The sequence below is a fragment of the Nanorana parkeri genome, unplaced genomic scaffold, assembly GCF_000935625.1.
Source record: "Nanorana parkeri isolate BGI_ZX_2015 unplaced genomic scaffold, ASM93562v1 scaffold303, whole genome shotgun sequence".
Classification (NCBI taxonomy): domain Eukaryota; kingdom Metazoa; phylum Chordata; class Amphibia; order Anura; family Dicroglossidae; genus Nanorana; species Nanorana parkeri.
The window spans coordinates 408,645-426,621 of NW_017306571.1; the positions used below are offsets into that span (position 1 = coordinate 408,645).

Genomic DNA, 17,977 nt, shown 5'->3' on the forward strand with positions numbered 1-17,977 from the left:
GTTCACACCTGAGCATTTTGTCGCAAGCAGTAAAATGCTTGTCGCTGGAAAATACGTAAGCTACATTTTGGCAGACTACAGTACTTTTTGGTCCCATGGACTTCAACAGGAATCTTTGTGCAACAAAACGCGCAAACATTTTTGAAACATGCGTTTCCAGACGCTTCCCATTGAAATCTATGGGACCAAAAAGCGTAATCTGCCAAAAAGTAGCTCATGTTCTTTTTCAAGTGACAGGCATTTTTCTGCTTGCAACAAAATGCTCATGTGTGAACAGGGGCTATATAAATGAATGGCGTTCCTTGTCTTGAGTGTTTTGTTGTGCTTAGCTTTAAGCGACAAAATGCCTAGTTTTGAACTGTTGGTTATGGATTTAGATGAGGCACTGAGATCTTGAGAAATGCTGAATGAAGTTTTACTTGCTTAGAAGAAAGTTACATATGTGTATACAACATTGTACAGAATACAGAGAAAACTTTCTTGTGTATATCATAGATAAACATGCATAAGCATAGAGACTAACATTGCACTACGGCGCCATCCACAGCTCAAAAGACATAATTACGCAAGTAATACAATCATATACAGGTGAAACTCAAATAATTAGAATATCGTGCAAAGTTCATTTATTTAACTAATGCAACTTAAAAGGTGACACTAATATATGAGATAGACTCATTACATGCAAAGCAAGATAGTTCAAGCCGTGATTTGTCATCATTGTGATGATTATGGCTTACAGCTCATGAAAACCCCAAGAACCCCAAATCCACAACCTCAAAAAAGTAGATTATTACATGCAATCAATAAAACAAGGATTGTACATAGAACAATATCGGACCTCTGAAAAGTACAAGCATGCATATGTACTCAGTACTTGGTTTGGGCCCCTTTTGCAGCACTTACTGCAATTACTTTTGCACGATATTCTAATTATTCGAGTTTCACCTGTGTATGCTGTTGCATTTCCAACATGAATGGGGATTAAGAGCTAGACAGGGATCTGGCAATTACATGATCTTGCTTAGAAGAGGTGTGTTGGAAGCAGGAACTGTGTTACTATGTAGTGGAATCATTAGCAATGACTATAGGTTGTTTTTTTTAACTCAAAATACTCCTTATATGTGATATGTTTTTTCTTTCATTTAAAAAAGGGTCGATTGTTCCCTTTATTACAGTTAAGAGAGCTTTTAAATCTTGCCTTGTTACATTTTGCTTTCCAAGCATCTTCCATTTCAACCAAAATTATAGCAAATTGATGGCATTGTGTCACAAGGTGAGTTCTTCAATAAAGTGTCATATGGAAAGCTGGGCAGCGGAAGTGACGGTGTGTTACTAGGTAACAGATCGTGTTCCTGGAGAAACTAGATCCATGGATCCATCCTAAACATCCCACAGAAACCGCACAATGCCGGCAGCTGGGGATCTGCAAAGGTGAACACAAAGACCCTCCACAAATGAATGCTACATTTACAGAGACGCAGTCAGGGTACTGACCACATGAAGCCATGTCAGAAAGGTAAGAGTTACAGACAAACTATTGCAGCTTATGTGTCTTCCGTCTATTCGGAGAACAACTGAAAGGCAAGTCTACTATTACAGGATTAAGTGTCTTTTTCAAAAGTGCACAGAGACCTGAACAGCTGATAGAGGATGAAATGAGCTTAGAAACAGCTTTTTTTTAATAACTGAATGTTCCATCTAATTAAATTAAACTTTAGAAGTTGGCTTATTTGGGTATATTTTCAATATGAGCACATTTAAATGAGTGTGGGCAATAGATTGAAATCATTTCTTGAAGACGAGTGTCATTTAAAAGACCTCAGAATTACATTTCTTTATCGTACAGCTAAATCTATTTTGTGCCGGCTTGGCCTTGGGTGCAGCATTATCCTGTAATAACCACTAATTGCACTCCACAATGTAAAAATACAATGTTATCATTTTGAGCTATGCAATTGCATTACATCTCGTTCAGAATGGCCTTGAAATAATGTGGCATTAAATGTGTATAATAAAATTGGCATTATGTATAATTTTATACCAAATGGACATCAGTGCTGTACATTGGGGTCTGATTGTGAAATTTCCCAAGGCAATCATAAACACTTGTTGCAAAGTGCATAGTAACATATTGCAGTGAGGGTGGGCCATTGTATTTTTTCACATATTTCCCTTTATTTCTCCTGAAAGCCAGCATTTTGCTATGAAACAGGATATAATGTAAATTTTATGGGATCTAAAAATGAACTATGTTTTTCTGTCACCGGTTTACTTTTCCACCATAATCTTGGGATCGCATCATTTGCATAGGTTAGTAGACCTTCACTTTAAAAGAGGACACTTATGAAAAATGCATGTTGCAGTGCTGCATGGAGACTGCTGTATTCCCACAGTATGTGTATTTTATTTTACAGACTAAAGTATATTACTGGATTATGGCACAGGGCTAAATCATAATAACTATGAAAATTAAAGCCGAAATAAAAGTAGCATCTGTGGTTTTTAGGTCAGGCATTTTCTGGCATATAAGACATAAAATTGAAGTACAGGGATATCAAGCTCAAGCTCTATTGCTACTGTAGACATGGATTTTGTGTTTCAGCTAGGGATTTTAGGAAACACATTAGAGTACAAACACACTTTTGAAATCTGTTTGCTGCAGGAACACTACAAGTAAAGAAATTCATCTGCAATCCTCATGGATGAGGACTGCAAAATGTACACACATTTCATTTGTTCAGGAACAGTGATTGCACCCAAACTAGTTCTGGATGTGCCTATATTTTGTTAGTCTGATAGGACAAACATAGCGACTGCAACGATCTCATAGGGTTATATGTAATATTAAATTAAAAGTGAAAATATAATATCCTTTAGATACTGAACTATTTTGTGTAATACTATCAACGGACACCCACTTCCAGCAGGACCTAGGTGTTTCCATGTCAGTGATCAGGAATTACAATTTACAGTTGCTGCATGACCTACTGGTGAGATCTAGTAGTGCTCCTCGGATCCTTGCTGCTCTTCCCGCCTGTATTGGCAGAGGCAGCGGGGTTTCCGATGAGAAATGGAGCAGTGAGGAGAGAGAGAGATGCTCGGCCAGGATCTGACAGCCGGTGGCTCTCTATCTCCCCACCACTCACCAGCCATCCTGAAGTGACAGCGCTCCCTCCTCCGCCCCCCCCCTCCGGCTTCAGCAGGATGGCAGAGCAAAGGATCGGTAAGTATCTGTGATATACCGATCCTCTCTGTGCAGAGCAAACACTGGCGTGATCATTGTTTGTAGTGCTTTACATCACTGTTCATTCATAGGTTTCTCACTATAGAGGCTCCTACCAATTGATAACTGGATGAAAGTAAATATTTTACTATCAGCAGTTTCTGCATGAATGGGAAGCGTCTGTACTAATTGCTCTCCATTCAGTTAGAACAGTTCCTGCAGAGACTCTGTGTCCTCAATTTCTTTTTCTATTTCAAAAGAGAAATGTCAGGGGTCTGTGTTAAGGTGCCCATACATCTTACGACCATCGCAAGACCTTTGTCTTGCGATGGTGGTAAGCTCATTGAAAGCTCGTACGATCTGCCCATCTTGGACGGGCAGATCGTACTTGTGATCATCGAAAGCCCGCCGCTGAGGGGCGGGCTTCTGATGACCGCAGTGAGGGGCGGGCTTCCGATCACTGCAAACGGGCAGTGTGCGCGTTTGCAGTGGCGGGTTTTCAAGCCTGCTTGTTCGACGGAAGACGTGCGACCGTACAGTAGAAACAGTCGCACGCCTTCCATACACTGTACGATCGCGGGATTTGCCGCAATTCTCGTACGAGAATCGTACAGTGTATGGGCACCTTTAGAGAAAACCAATACTCCACCTGCTGACTGCATATAAAAATATAAAATGATCATATGGAATATTTTATATGTCCTTCTGTTTCCTCTGTGATTTCAAGAGAATATTGATTTTTACCACCTGAGGGAGGTAGTGAGAGCAGACTTGATCCGTACTCAGCTATACATTTTACTACTAATCAATTAGTGGATCAATTAGTGGATTAATTTGAGTCAGTATACATAAAATTAGCTCAATCCAAATATAAACATATACAGCCTAATTCCCAGGTCCTTTTAAAAAAGCAAGTTATTTGAACACAAAAAAAAACTATGAGTGCACTCAAGCTCTTTTTACCCCAACATGCATATGCATATGTGTAGCACAATTTCGCCTATTGGAGCCAAATACAAATACTTAAGGAATCTTAAAGTGGATTTATATGTATGTATTAATTACACTAAAAATGGTCTTCTTTAGTTCTCTATAAATTATCCTTCATGCAGGAGGGACACATAGGTAATTCTAGGTGCAATGCACTTTATATCATTTGCACATGGATTTCTGTTCAAAAGCAACTTTAGAATGTGTGCCATAGTCAAATCATGTTGTTGGGGGACAATCTGTTTTTACCGACATCTACTTGTCATTTCCATTCAGATTTGCACTTTCCTTCATTTCTCCCATATAGGGAATATCCCACTTAGCTAGGGGAAGGTGATTCTTTACCACTATGTTAGCTTTTTGGTTGAAACGTGTCTCTGTGTACCTGCATTATTGGACCCTTGGGAACAGTCTCTCCATTATCAAGGTTCAATAGCACCATGCAGTAGTTCCACTTCAGGGGACAGTGAAGTCTGGCATAACTCACTCTCTATTATAATGCTGTGTGCCTTGCTGGATTATATTACTGTAAGTCTCTCAGACATTAATGGGTTATTCCCAAAAGGATGAAGGGTTTGGAGAAGGCAGGAGAAGTAAACAATCTAGACCAAAATAGCCAAACTGGAAAGTGAGCTGAATTGGGGAATTATTCCAAATCAGCTATTTTGTCCTAGATTGTTCACTTGTCCTGTCTTCTCCAAACTCTTCACCCTTTTCTGAATAACCCTGTAAATGTCCAGTTGAAAAAATAGACTCTCTAATGAAACCCTCACAATACTCCTTGCAGCCAGAGACCATTTTACTGTACCTCTGTCTAGGCTTAAGGTCACATCAGGCAACTTTAAATCAGCAGGTTTTTGTCAATAGCAAGCGAGAATAACTTTTTTTTAAAACTCAAATTCATAATGTCTTTGGCAAAGCTGATATGTGCCCTATTGATTCAAGTAAATCAATCCGTTTAAGCTAAAATGTGCCATTAATACCTCCTTGGAATAACTCATCTTACTTTGGCCATTTAAACAGCAAAAGGTTTTCAGCATAGCCAGCAGTTATGATAGGTGGCTCATACCATTATTCTTTCAAACAATATATTATATTGTTATAAATTGATAAAACTGAAAAAAAGATATAAGACAATGTACCATGTAAAATTCCACAGGTAAATTATCAATTTGCTATTATCACAGAGAATTGTCATTTTCCTGGGGAAACGTATTGGCCGCTTTTGTCTTGATAATGCCCTTACTGAAAAAGAAAAGCATTTGGCAAGGGGGCACATCTGGACAAAGTGTTAAGATTGTGAGAGGGCCTTCTTCTGTGATACTTCTGATTAGGATACAACAGAGTCAGGGCACAGTGAATTATGCTTTACAGATGTTTAAATGATTTTACTGGTCATAAACACAATCATCAGACAGATTTCAGTTTTTCAGGAGATTAAACATTTCCAGCCAAGTCTCGCAATCCCTCAGGACAAAGAAGCTGCTAATCCATCACAGCTAGGACACAGACTTTTTTAAAATAGACAGAAAACAGCAATATAGCATAACGAGGTGGACTGTACAGCTTTGATCTGTTTTTAAGGCATGACTCCTGTGGGTGTTACTCCATTAAAATCAAAGATCACTTTCTGTTCTTTAGTTTCACCTGCACCCAGCAGACACATAATGGAAGATGATGTAGGATGTTTAAACCGCTTCATGAGCGCCATTAATTTTATCTCTTCATTTTGCTTGTGTGTGGTTTTTGGTGGTCTTACCTTTCATGAAAAAAAGCACGCACATCAGAGCAGGAAACATAAATGCCAAACACTTATGTCATATTTGAGCCACCTGATGAGAACACCTTTTTTGTCCTTTCCTTCATTCATTCTTTTATGTGATTTTTAATCTGTAATATGACATTTCAAACAATAATCCTTTTCAGAGGCAACCCAGAAAAGATAGATTAAGAATAGACCCAAGACCTGTGACCTAATGTTCTGCAGTCCATTGCTGAAAATGTAAAGTGCTGTGCACATTAGACCAGAAGTAATTACCTGACCCTAGACACAGAGGATTACTGTATCTACAGACAATATTTATAGACTGAGTAGATGAATTGAGGTACTTGGGGCCCACCAGAGCAAATGAGAGGGCCCACCCTGAAACAGCACGAAGAATATACACAGCAAATTTAAGTGTAGCTGTAAGTATTGAGTGAATAAATATTCCTCCTTTTTCTGGCAGCATATTCTTTACACACACATGCAGAAACATATACGCACACACTCATAAACACATCAGCGAGCATTCAGAATCACATGTGCTCAAGTTAGGTAAATGGGGTTGTTTCAATTTGCATGATGCACTATTTAAAATAGCTGGTATTGCAGTGCCTATAGTGCATTGCCAACATTATTTTTGGAGTATTGTGCATTGCATACCGTACAACACTAGGTACATAATGAAAATCTTTGATTTTTAAGAACAGTTTAAAAGACAGATTATTTTAGGAGAGGGTAAATTGTGGCAATATGGTCTCTAAAACCAACACTTTAATGAACATATGCCAGCACAGATGGTAGCATAGTACTAAACTGCGGCAATGCATAGCCAATCGTGTCAATACAAAAATAGTTTATGGGCAATTTTGGTAATGCATTGTCAAACGTCGGAATATATGGACAATAAATGAGAACTGTGGCACTACACATAGGCCATTCTGGCAATACAAAGACACTTCTGGCAATGAATAATTAGAACATTGGTAGTTGTAGCAATACATGGACAATAATATTCACACAAAAAAATCTTGCGCCAATCAGTGTATTTTTTTTTAGCAAGCAAGCACTGATGATCCTAGATAAATCACTAACCTTAAAACTTTACAAATTAAAAGTGTCATGCTACAATTCAAAGTAATAAAATAAGTGCATATAAGAGATTGTTTTCAAATGTGTACAGTATGTGCAACAATAACCAGTGGATTGTGACAATGATGCAAAGTATCTGAAAAACATATAATACAAACCACAACTATAAAGCGGTCTCAAGGAAGTCTTATTATGTGTAGGTCCTTCTTAAGAGACATTGATGTATGTCTTGCCAGCGCACGTGGAGAATAGGAATATGTGCAATAGATTTACAAGTAGTGTGTCCACCATGGGATAACAAGACAGCACGTGTATCCCAAATACATGGGCAATACATGACATTTGTGAGAATACATTAGAATTTAGGTAATATATGAGATTTGTTTTCTGTAAAATGCTCTCCAGACCAAAACACACACATATTGAGCTGGTTGTTTTTATTTTGGCCAACATATGCAAGTTCAACATTTGTGTTATAGTTCTGCATGTTTGTTCGGTTATATACTATTATTTACAAGGTATAAAAATATATAAAATGTGTGGGGCAAATCTGGCAATACAAAAGCAGTACATGGGCCATTACGGTGATACGGCACAAGTGAGAACTGGCGCAATACACAGGCCATTGTGCTAAAGCTCAAGTATAAAAAATTAACAGTACACCTCACAAGCTTAATACTAACACAGCTGTAAACTATCTATGATAGATACCAAACAGAATATGACAGGCCAACAGCAACTCAGAAATATGCCTCACCATTGTCTGTACCTACTGGCTCCATAATCGTGATTGTCAGTTTAAACCACCTATTTGCGCTAACTGGAACTCCAATTCTTTCTTAGCCCAGAGCAGAAAAGTCAGCTTAATACAGTATGTTGCCATTGGAAGGACACTTTGGTGTCACTTGCCTGCTCTCATACATGGTGCCATGACTACTCTGCTCCAGTTCAGGATTCCAGTTCAAGCCTGGAATCCTTTGGCAGGTATACGGCCTGCACAGGGTGATTGAAGGCAGTGATGAGCAGTGCAGCACTTGGATGGGGGACTTTGGGGAGGAGGTGAGCAAAAAAAATGTACAGGGTAGAGCATATGGGAGTATCTACAAGTCCTTTCATTGGTCAATCCAACATTGGTCTTTATCTTTGGGAAACAATAGTGGTCAGCCAGAAAAATCCAGCCGGGCAAAATCTTTCTCCAAGATAGGTCCTCCAGAGAGTGCAGAAGTCAACAATACCAATTTCACAAAATTGTTTACCAGTGCTACCACATTAGGCTAGATCAGATTACACCATGCTATATATGTTGCCATTTTAATGGGCATTTTACAATACAGTCACAATCTGTCTACCTACAAAGAGTCATTTGAGGACAATTATACTATATGATTTTAGGATGTGCACAGGTACTATTCTAGTTTAGTATTAAGCCAAACTCAAGAATCAATACACACAAGCGTTTACCTATGCTTTGTATTTTGTCATTGGCCACACCCGACAGGTCCAGTCATTTTCATTGCTGTCCCTCTGTAAGAGAATATGAAAGCCGTATAGAACAAGGCCTAGAGCCATTGGCCCAGGTTGTATTTTCATGTGCTATATACAGCAGTGACACTAAAAAAAGCAGATCAACTGCTTTACAGCCATCATCCATTTCCATATTCAAAATCATTTTATAATCCAAACTAACTTTTTAGGCAATGAGCTTCTGTTCTGTGTATTAACAAAGGAATGGCATCTGTTTGTGAAACAAATCTGTATGCTAAGAATATAAGGCCAAATGAAGCATAGCTTGTGATTTCCATGCTCTGTTTAAAATATTATCTCTTTAGCTCCTCAGGTGTGAACAGCTTTTCTAAATCCTACTCATCACACTGCTCTGATCTCAGTGAAACATACACACCTTTACAAATTCTGTCAAGTAAAAGAAGAACTTTGCAGCAAAGCTGTGATTCTGGCATCTCATCTCCAGTGAGTATTTTGTATGATTTTGTTTTTGTAACAACTAATCATTCCAAGACCAGTTGCTATAAAGAGGTAGTGGCATTAGTGCAACTGTATCTGGGTTTTTAAGTGCCCCTACTGGTATCTCTATGGCTAAAGAAGGGCAGCTATCAAAATTAGCCTCATTTATATATTTATTGTGTGAAATAAGTATATATTTAAATATATCAGTCAAACCTTTATTGTACAGATGTCATTTTATAATAGAGCTTGGAATATTATGGTTAAAATAGAACAACACAGTGTTCATGTTACAGACACTGATAGATCTATCCCAGTGTTAAGATTGTTTCTGCCTTGGCCATCCCTTTAGTGAGGCAGCCTGAGGCTATTGCTGAGCTGATTGATTGCTCTCCTGCACAATGTTTGTGGTGTGCCTGCTGCCCCCTTTCAAGCCAGAGAGTTCCAGGTTGCTAAGAGCCAGGCAGGGAGATGTGTAAAGGCCATACCCATCTTTCCGCCCACCTCTTAGCGACCTGAGATGCTCTGGCCGGCGTCCTGTTCAGCTCTTGGCCACCAGTGATGTCAGGCTTGGGACACTACTGGTTTCTGCTTTGTACTTCAAGCTGTAAACTGAGATGAACTGTTGGCACGAAAAATCTCTATATGCAGCAACATTGTGTAGAAGTTTATATTGTGTGCCTTTACTAGTGCTAGAACTTCAGAGGGGCGTTTGGGAGCTGAACAGGGTATCTTTTGTCAGACAGTGATCTTATATAATAAGGGGTCATATGCTTTCTGATGGTGGTCCTGTCTTTGCCACTTCATCCACTTACATCAAATGTATGTGGAAGAGAGGGGCCCTCTATATCCATTGATAGGGGGAGGAGGTAGGGTTTCCAAAAATGGAACATAACTTCACTATTCCAAGAGTCTGCCCTATTCAAGTAATGTCCCCTGAGATTTTATATATTGCAAGATCTAAGAGCATTCAGTTTCAACTGTATTGTTAGGTGTCATATGTGTTTGATTGGTCTTCTGCCTCTCTCCTGCAAGGTATGATCACACTTGGGTGATCTGAGTATTCAAGATAACAAAATGACAATTCATAAAACAACCATTTGTCAGTCACACCTTTCCCATTTATCCAACCAACATATAAAATGTGAGTCTTTCTTAAAGGGTATTTCCACTTTCCCAGGTGAATTTGGGAAAATGGAATTACCCACCCAATCTGGCCGCCAGCCACCCCCCACCGCTATGCTTATCTTTCGGCGAACGCTCCTTCCCCTTTGTACTATCCATACCCTGTAATGTTGAATGAGAACTGCTTCTTGTTTCTTGCTAAAAAGCACTTCTCATTGGTCAGAGCGGTCAGGTGACTGACCTGACCAATGAGTGCTTGCTATTTGCAAGCAAAATAAAAAATCCAGAGTGCAGGGCTGTGCTAGACAGCAGTATGGGGTACTACGCAATGTCACTAAGTAACAATGCAGAAGCAAATTTCGGAGAAATATGTCAGCTTATAACATGAAGTACTTCAGCAAGAGCCTTCATGACAGGATTAACAGGTGTCATTTCAATAAAAGCTGCAATTTTAAAAAGATAAAACCCAATTTTTAGTGCTAACAATTGATGATCTGAGGTGAAAGCCATTTTTCTGTTCTGGTAAACCTTTCCTAATTTCTCTTTTGCGACCATAATGCTGTAAGATTTTTGTGGCCTGACATAGGAACATTGTTTTCCTCTAAGCATAGATAGATTTGTACTTTGAAATGGTGTGTGTGCATAAAGCCATTGGTGGAAAGGCCTCTGCATCTTTGCACTCAGGTCCTTCCATCTGTCATAGATACAGTGGGGTCTCATTCCTGCAATCTCTACCTGTTGTAAATCATGCAGCAAAAGTTTTGAAACCCTTAGATTATTTTGTCACCAGCTATGGTGAGGGCAGAGTTAGTGGTTTTGGTAGACAGATCCTACCACTGAGATATATACTAGGTTTAAGTAATTTATCCCACCTGTAATTACATTTTGAGGTGAGTTAGCCTTAAAAGAGGAGCCATCATTAAGGTTGGCCATTGGCTGGCCAACAGCCTGCTACTGACAGCTGGGCGGCATCTCACAGCTGGCTCTGGCCACTTGCATGCAGAGACAGATCAGTGTCCCCTGCTTACCAGGTAACCAGGGACGCTGATCTGTCAGTACCCTGAGAACCCGGCGGAGCCGCTGTGATATCAGTGTGTAATGACAGTTCAGCGTCCCCTGGTTACCTAGTGACCAGGGGACACTGAACTGTCATGAGAGCTTGTCGGAGCCAGCGGTGATATCAAAGCCTGGACCATGTACACGTATGACAATTAAATGTAGGACACGTCTTTTAAAACACCAACGGAGAAGATAGCATTAAGCTGATCCTTTTCATGTGTTTGTGTCTATAAAACATTAAAAACACTATAATTCCCCATCAATACATAATACAAAGCCAGTTTACTTTGGCAGCAGTGGTTGTGCATAGACACTCTGCAGTGCCTTGAACTCCAGGTCCTCATCCACAAAATATATTCTTCACATCTTAAATAAAGCAAAGCAGATATTTGGAGTGATATAGAGCAGAGTGCCAAAGATCTGACCCAAGTAAAGCATCCAATTTCCTATTTATGTAAGATAAACGCAAGTCTATAAAAACTGGTTGTTCTCAGGCAAGCAAAGGAGATTATATCTACTATTTTAGGATAAAAAGAAAAATGTTTTTGTTGGCCATGTCAGACTGAGGATGTGTCATCACCAGCTCTTCATTCACAAAACAATAATATATTACTGGGGCTGGATGAAGGACAAGTGTCTTTGCTGCCCTGAGCAAAAAGTCTGCAGCTTCCATTACTCATGAAGGTAAAAAAAAATGAAACAAAGAATAGGTTCCCATATGATTTTACTTTCCTTCATGATTGTGTGCAGATATTTATTACCTTTAAATATGATTAGCCAACAAAAACTGCGGCAGTGATAAATAGAGTGGAAGGTCAGACTGATATGTAATATCTTAGTTTGGTTCACTTAGTTTTAACTATTTACCATCATGTTATGTCTCTTCAGTAGTTCTCTGAATGTAGTAAACAGATGGCACATGATTATACTGTTGATAAAACATAAGAACATCACTTGACTTATAATTTGTGGAAAACAATACATTGTTGAATGTGTAAATAGAACAGTGAAGCGATCTAGACAGTTTGCGTGAGTGCCAGTGACTTGCATAATGCATTATTAATAGTTGGAGTCACTTCCTATTTTTTTATACTTTAGCTCTTATATAGAAGTCAGAGTATTTTTAGCTAACATCTGTACTTTTAGAATTGATGAACTGTTAGCATTGAAAGGTACCCAGAGGTTTAAGTGGGTGGTCAGACACATGAGCTAACTGACCTCAGGCACTGCCCCTGGCTGGCCACTGTAGAAATGTAAATGGAATTCAGTATACTGAAATGACTGATTTTTCTGAATTTCACAAACATTAAAAAAAGAGCCTTGTTTATCTGAACATCTCAGGAGGATATGTGTCAGGCCATCTGAGCTGACTCATAGTAACCAGTTAGATTTAAATATGCCCTATAAATGACAACTGTGGAATATCTAAATGTAGCTACCTTGGAAAAATCAGAATAGAGTATCGGAACCTGTTCTTCCCTTAAGCTAGGTATACATGGTGAGAATTTTGTATGAACATTCACAGGAAAAATCTCACCAGAACATTTGATGATGCCATCAGAGACTTGCAACCGGCTATAGAGGAATACAAATCCCAGCAATACATTATACAGCAAATTAGAAAACCATCACCTATAGAGGACTACAAATCCCAGCAATATATTATACAGCATTGCTGAATGGCAACCAGCTATAAAGGACTACAAATGCAGTAATGCAGAATAATATAAAGCTACATACTCTGAGCTGCTGTGGGATGCTGGCCTGATGCCTCCAGGGTCTTAGGAGGGCTGTGGAGGGTCTCAGGAGAGCTGTGGATGGTCGTAAGAGGGCTGTGGAGTGTCTTGCAGGTGGGTGCAAGTGGCAGAAGCGCTGTAAGCAGTGGTTCCCCAGGAAGGAGGGGGAGATGTGCGGGCTGGCACTGTAAACAGGCACCACGTGGTTCACAGGAAGGCTGCCGCAGTCCCTAGCAAGTGCAGGACCTCAGGCAGCCACTTCAGTTTACAAATTTAAAGCGCTGGTATTGGTGTTTAGTATCAGGGCATTTTCACAAGTACGGGTAGTCATGTAAATACCCAGTATCGGCACTGATACTGGTATTGGTGTATCCCTAGTAAATACAATGTAACAGTACTCTGCAAGTATCATTTTGCACATTAGAGGCTGCATTTTGACAGATGCTCCTGCTATGTAATATATAGCAAGTCTCGACTGTCTTGTCAACAGGCAGTAATTGCGGTGGGGGCGTGGTGGCAGGGGGAGAGTTAAACATAGGAGAAATGCCCTAGAAACTTTGTAGATGTTTTTTAGGACATATCTTCTACATTTAACATGCTTGTTGATCTGCCAAAAATCCACTCAGATGTTAAGTCCTATTGTAAGCTGACAACACAGCTTGGAGTGGTGTCAGTCCTGCCCACTACTTAAACCCACCCTCTGTCCTATTATCTGCAACATACAGACTAATAATTCGGTAGTCCCCAGACAAAAACTAGGAGGGCTAATTACTTTCCTAGAGATAAATCAGGAAGCGTGCACAGAATTTGATCTGACTAGATCAATAGGTATTTTGTTCTACTTTTCAAACAAATTTAAACAATTAAAAGTTCAGTGTTAAATTTAACAGACCACAGGAACCAAATATTAGAAGTTAATTGTTAGGGTTTACATACAGTTTAAAAACATAGCTACACAATGAATAATTCTTACCCTCATTTTTTTCATTTATTTAAACAGAATGGGGGGAATTTATCAAAACTGGAGCAGACAAAATCTGGAGCATTTGCCCAGGGCAACCAATCAGCTTCTCTCTTCAGTTTGTTCACTTGATGTCTGAAAATGAAAGAAAGATGATGATTGGTTGCCATGCACAGCTGCTCCAGTATTTGTCTGCTCTAGTTTTGATAAATTCCCCTCAGTGTGTTGGCTTTGTGCACATTTTTCTACCTTTAGGTATTATGGTCAGGACAAGAAAATAAAATGCTACAATGTTAATTTTCTTCATTTTTAATCAGGCAAATCTGAAATATTATATGTTTTGTTTTGTAATCCTATACAGTATGTAGCCAGCAGATGGAGGTTTAAGCTCCTTTTCATGTGTTTCCCAGTTCTTGTCTACAGTTGTAAATAGTCTCTTTTGAAAACCAAGATATAAAGTATATATATACCGTATGTGTATATATACACACACATATATATATATATATATATATATATGATACACAGAGATAAAACATCACTTTAAAAACCTATAACATTGCTAAAAATAGGATAAAATTACCCCAAGCCATTAGAGTTTCCCTTTCGCCTCATTCTTCTGGCAGAGGTAAAGGGTAGATCTATAGATAGGCATGTAAATGGGTTCCTTGGTATCTTCTTGCTTCATGACAAAAACTGTCCTTCAATCACAGGGACATGAAATGTTACTTTTGTAGGGAATTAATGATATCCATCCCCTATGTAAACAGCTAAGCTGGCATTCATAGCATAGGGGCAGCAATATCAGATGAGTAAACCATGTGAGACGCCATGTTGGCCTCATCTACTTAAAATGTAAAACACCCCAAACACGTTTTTTTCATTTTGGATAGAGTAAGGAAGGATTAAAATCCCAGTCAATTTATTTTTTGCTGCCTGTTGGGGAGATGATTAATTTGGTGTGCTGGTGACTTACTTTCTAGGAAGTGAATGACATTCTCCCCAACAAACAGCAAACAATAAACTGACTGGGATTTTAATTACTCTCTATGTTATATGTGGCGGCCCCATCCGCTTGTCACTACGGCACCCATTGAGAGACAACAGTGGATATACAGATTAGGTGTGCAATGAGATATCTTAATTATGTTGTTCATTTCCTGTTTCATAGAGGCAACAGGAAGTAAGAGGAAATCTCTACAAGATGGGGAAGGGAATTACCTTTTTAGACAGTTATCACTGGGACAGGTGTTCCTCCAGAAGATTTACCCTCACCTCTTGTTCTGGTTACAGCTGTAAAATGTTGGATTTCCTATTACATGGTCACCAAGACATAAAGAGAGGTACAGAGTTAGCAATAAAAACTTAACATGCCTTATATATCCTTCCCTAGTATATACAGAACTAGATATGGCTATGGCTGGCTATGTGTACACTTTAACTTTAGGCTTGCTTGGTGTATTGTATTTTATTCAAAGATTCATTGAGCTGCACCATCAATCAGCATATAGTTACCAAAAACCACACAATCAAAAACCACACAATATATTTCTGTGCTCATCTTACATAGATTTGCCTGCAGTGTAAATCTGAATGCTGCAATGTGCACTGCCAATAACATATTTTAAAATGTCATCAGTTATAATACCACTCAGTAATTCTGAAAATAAATGACCCTATTATGGTTTGACCCACTGCCTGTTCACATAAACTGGCCTACAACAATACAGTCTGGGTAACGACTGATATCTCTAGGCTGGGACCTTGTGGGTTGATTATGTTTTTTTTTTAGGTCAAATGTCATTCCCTAATGAGAGAAGAACACATTTTGGATGTAGTATTTTCTTTTTTATGAAAACATTTAATTGCAAATGTAATCACTGTTGTCCTTGTTTGACTTTTGTGATTTCAAGGTGTTGCTTCTGTGGTTTAATCATTTTCAAGTGTTCCATGAATGCACATGAAAACACTTCAAAACATAATTAGCGTTCTTTCTTCTCTGCATTTTAAGCTGCCATGTGATGCGTTCAAATATCTAACTTGGCACAAGTTGAAAGAACATGATGTGCAGGGGACTCAAATTCATTCTCCTAGAGTGAGAGAAGGTAAAGTAACAAACTCTTATTCGACGTCTCACTAGAACTATTTATCTACTTTTGATCCAGGACATAATATTTCCTTATTTTATTTGTTGTTGGGTACATCTGAAATGCTTTCTATCTTTTTATACATATGTGTACATTTTACATGATCACAGGACCACCAGACGATGAGCTTGTAATAAGAGGAGAGGCACATCTATCAGTAGAAAGCGCGCAGACCAATGATAAAGAGATTTGGAGACGGAGGCTGCAAGAAAACTGGGAGAATTGCGTGGTGAGAGTGGAGTAATGAATATTATTTGCTGAACCTTAGCATATTTCATTCAATTTTTGAATTGATTGGCCCCCATTACCCCCATCTTCATAAGCAAATCTAACTCTTCCTGTCACCTTTTGTAGGCTTGCAGACAGGCACGTGGCAGGCTAAAGAGGGAAAGATTATAATTTCTATTTGTACCTCTAGTGTCAGGAATTTTAATATGGTCCACCACTCTCTGACTAACAGACAGCAGGTGTGCCCAGGGTGCTGTTCACCATGAAAAGGGGACTATGCATGTTCCTGGAGGAATGGGAGATTTATCAATTCACTTGGCCTCCCCCCAATTGCCCATAATTCTAGCAAAGTTGACTTATTACTGAAGAGTATTAGAGGGCATTTAGAGGGTGGCCCTACATGCCACTAAAGGAGCAGAAGCATGTTTTGTTTCTTGTTCCTATGCCTCTGGTTGTTTTACACAAGAATTATCCTCTGCACTTAATATACTGTATTTACAGAAGTTGCATATGATTGTGTTCAATTATGTAATGACTGTGCCTGCATATTTTTAAATCCTTTTAAGCCCACGTATGGCTAGGGTCTGATGGCGATTAACATGAACAGTATATTCCTCTATGCATGGGTGTAGTAATGTTACCAGAATGCATAAAGTGCACAAAAACTTCTGCCATCACAATATATAAGGTGTATTTCTTACAGCAAGCACTTAGGGACAGACTGATTTAACCAACATCTAGAACGAACAAACAAGCCAGTTTGTTCTTAAAATCATGCCTCTGTTTCTACCCATGACGTGTAGCATTTATTACTGGGCTTGGAGATACATTGTCAGCTCCTAGGCCTAAAGCAGCTCCATGTTTTGTTATAAAATTGTATTTTTAAAATGCAGCATTTACTATGGATATGGATATGGATAGTCAGCTCCTAAGATGAAAAATCAAGGCCTTAAAAAAAGGTGTTAAAAAAAAAGCTAATTTTATTGCAAAACTGCAGCATTTTTTTTAGTTCACTGAGTTTGGAAATAATTTCTCAGCTTCTGAGCCTAAAGTATTTTCTTCAAATAAATCTGTTTGCCTAAATAAGTACATAGTTTGGGCATTGATTGCCAGCTCTTGGGTCTTAAACAAAAGTGAAAACATGTACATGGAATATGCCACTTGCCTGCCTCTCTAACATCTACTATCCTCTCCCTGTAACCTGTACCTGTGTGCTGAGTTTTGCTGATTGGCTTGTTTCCTGGGCCAGGTAGGTATCACCTGGGGGACTGTCAATGTAATAACACATATACTGTAAACCTGTTTATAAAAAATCATGGCTTGCACATAGTAATGCAAATCTATCAGCAAAGCAACCTAATTAGATCTACTGGGAGTTCTGACTTCCGCATAATCCATTTGCCTATAGCTATCCACAATTTCTGCACCTCCATGGTTTTTCAGCTTTTGGGAGTTAGTGTTTCACTCACAGCTGTGTCTGCTGCTAAAATGGTCTGCCCTTATATTATTATACAGGATTTATATAGCGCCAACAGTTTGTGCAGTGCTTTACAAAATAAAGGGAGACAGTGCAGTTATAATACAATTCAATACAGGAGGGTTAGGAGGACCCTGCTCATGAGAGCTAATAGGGGCAAGTGATACAAATGCATTGATTGTGAGGGATGAGCTTGTACAACCATTCCTATA

General features: G+C 38.9%; 1 protein-coding gene across 1 annotated transcript in view; it reads left to right on the forward strand.

The window, feature by feature from the left end:
• The first annotated feature begins 1,508 nt into the window (after positions 1-1,508).
• Positions 1,509-17,977, forward strand: part of LOC108788052 (protein tilB homolog) — a 26,271-nt gene continuing 9,802 nt past the window's right edge. The window contains exons 1-4 of the mRNA XM_018557781.1: positions 1,509-1,519; positions 8,900-9,038; positions 15,925-16,018; positions 16,171-16,289. Coding sequence (XP_018413283.1) covers positions 1,509-1,519; positions 8,900-9,038; positions 15,925-16,018; positions 16,171-16,289 — 363 coding nt within the window. The remainder of the gene's footprint in view (positions 1,520-8,899; positions 9,039-15,924; positions 16,019-16,170; positions 16,290-17,977) is intronic.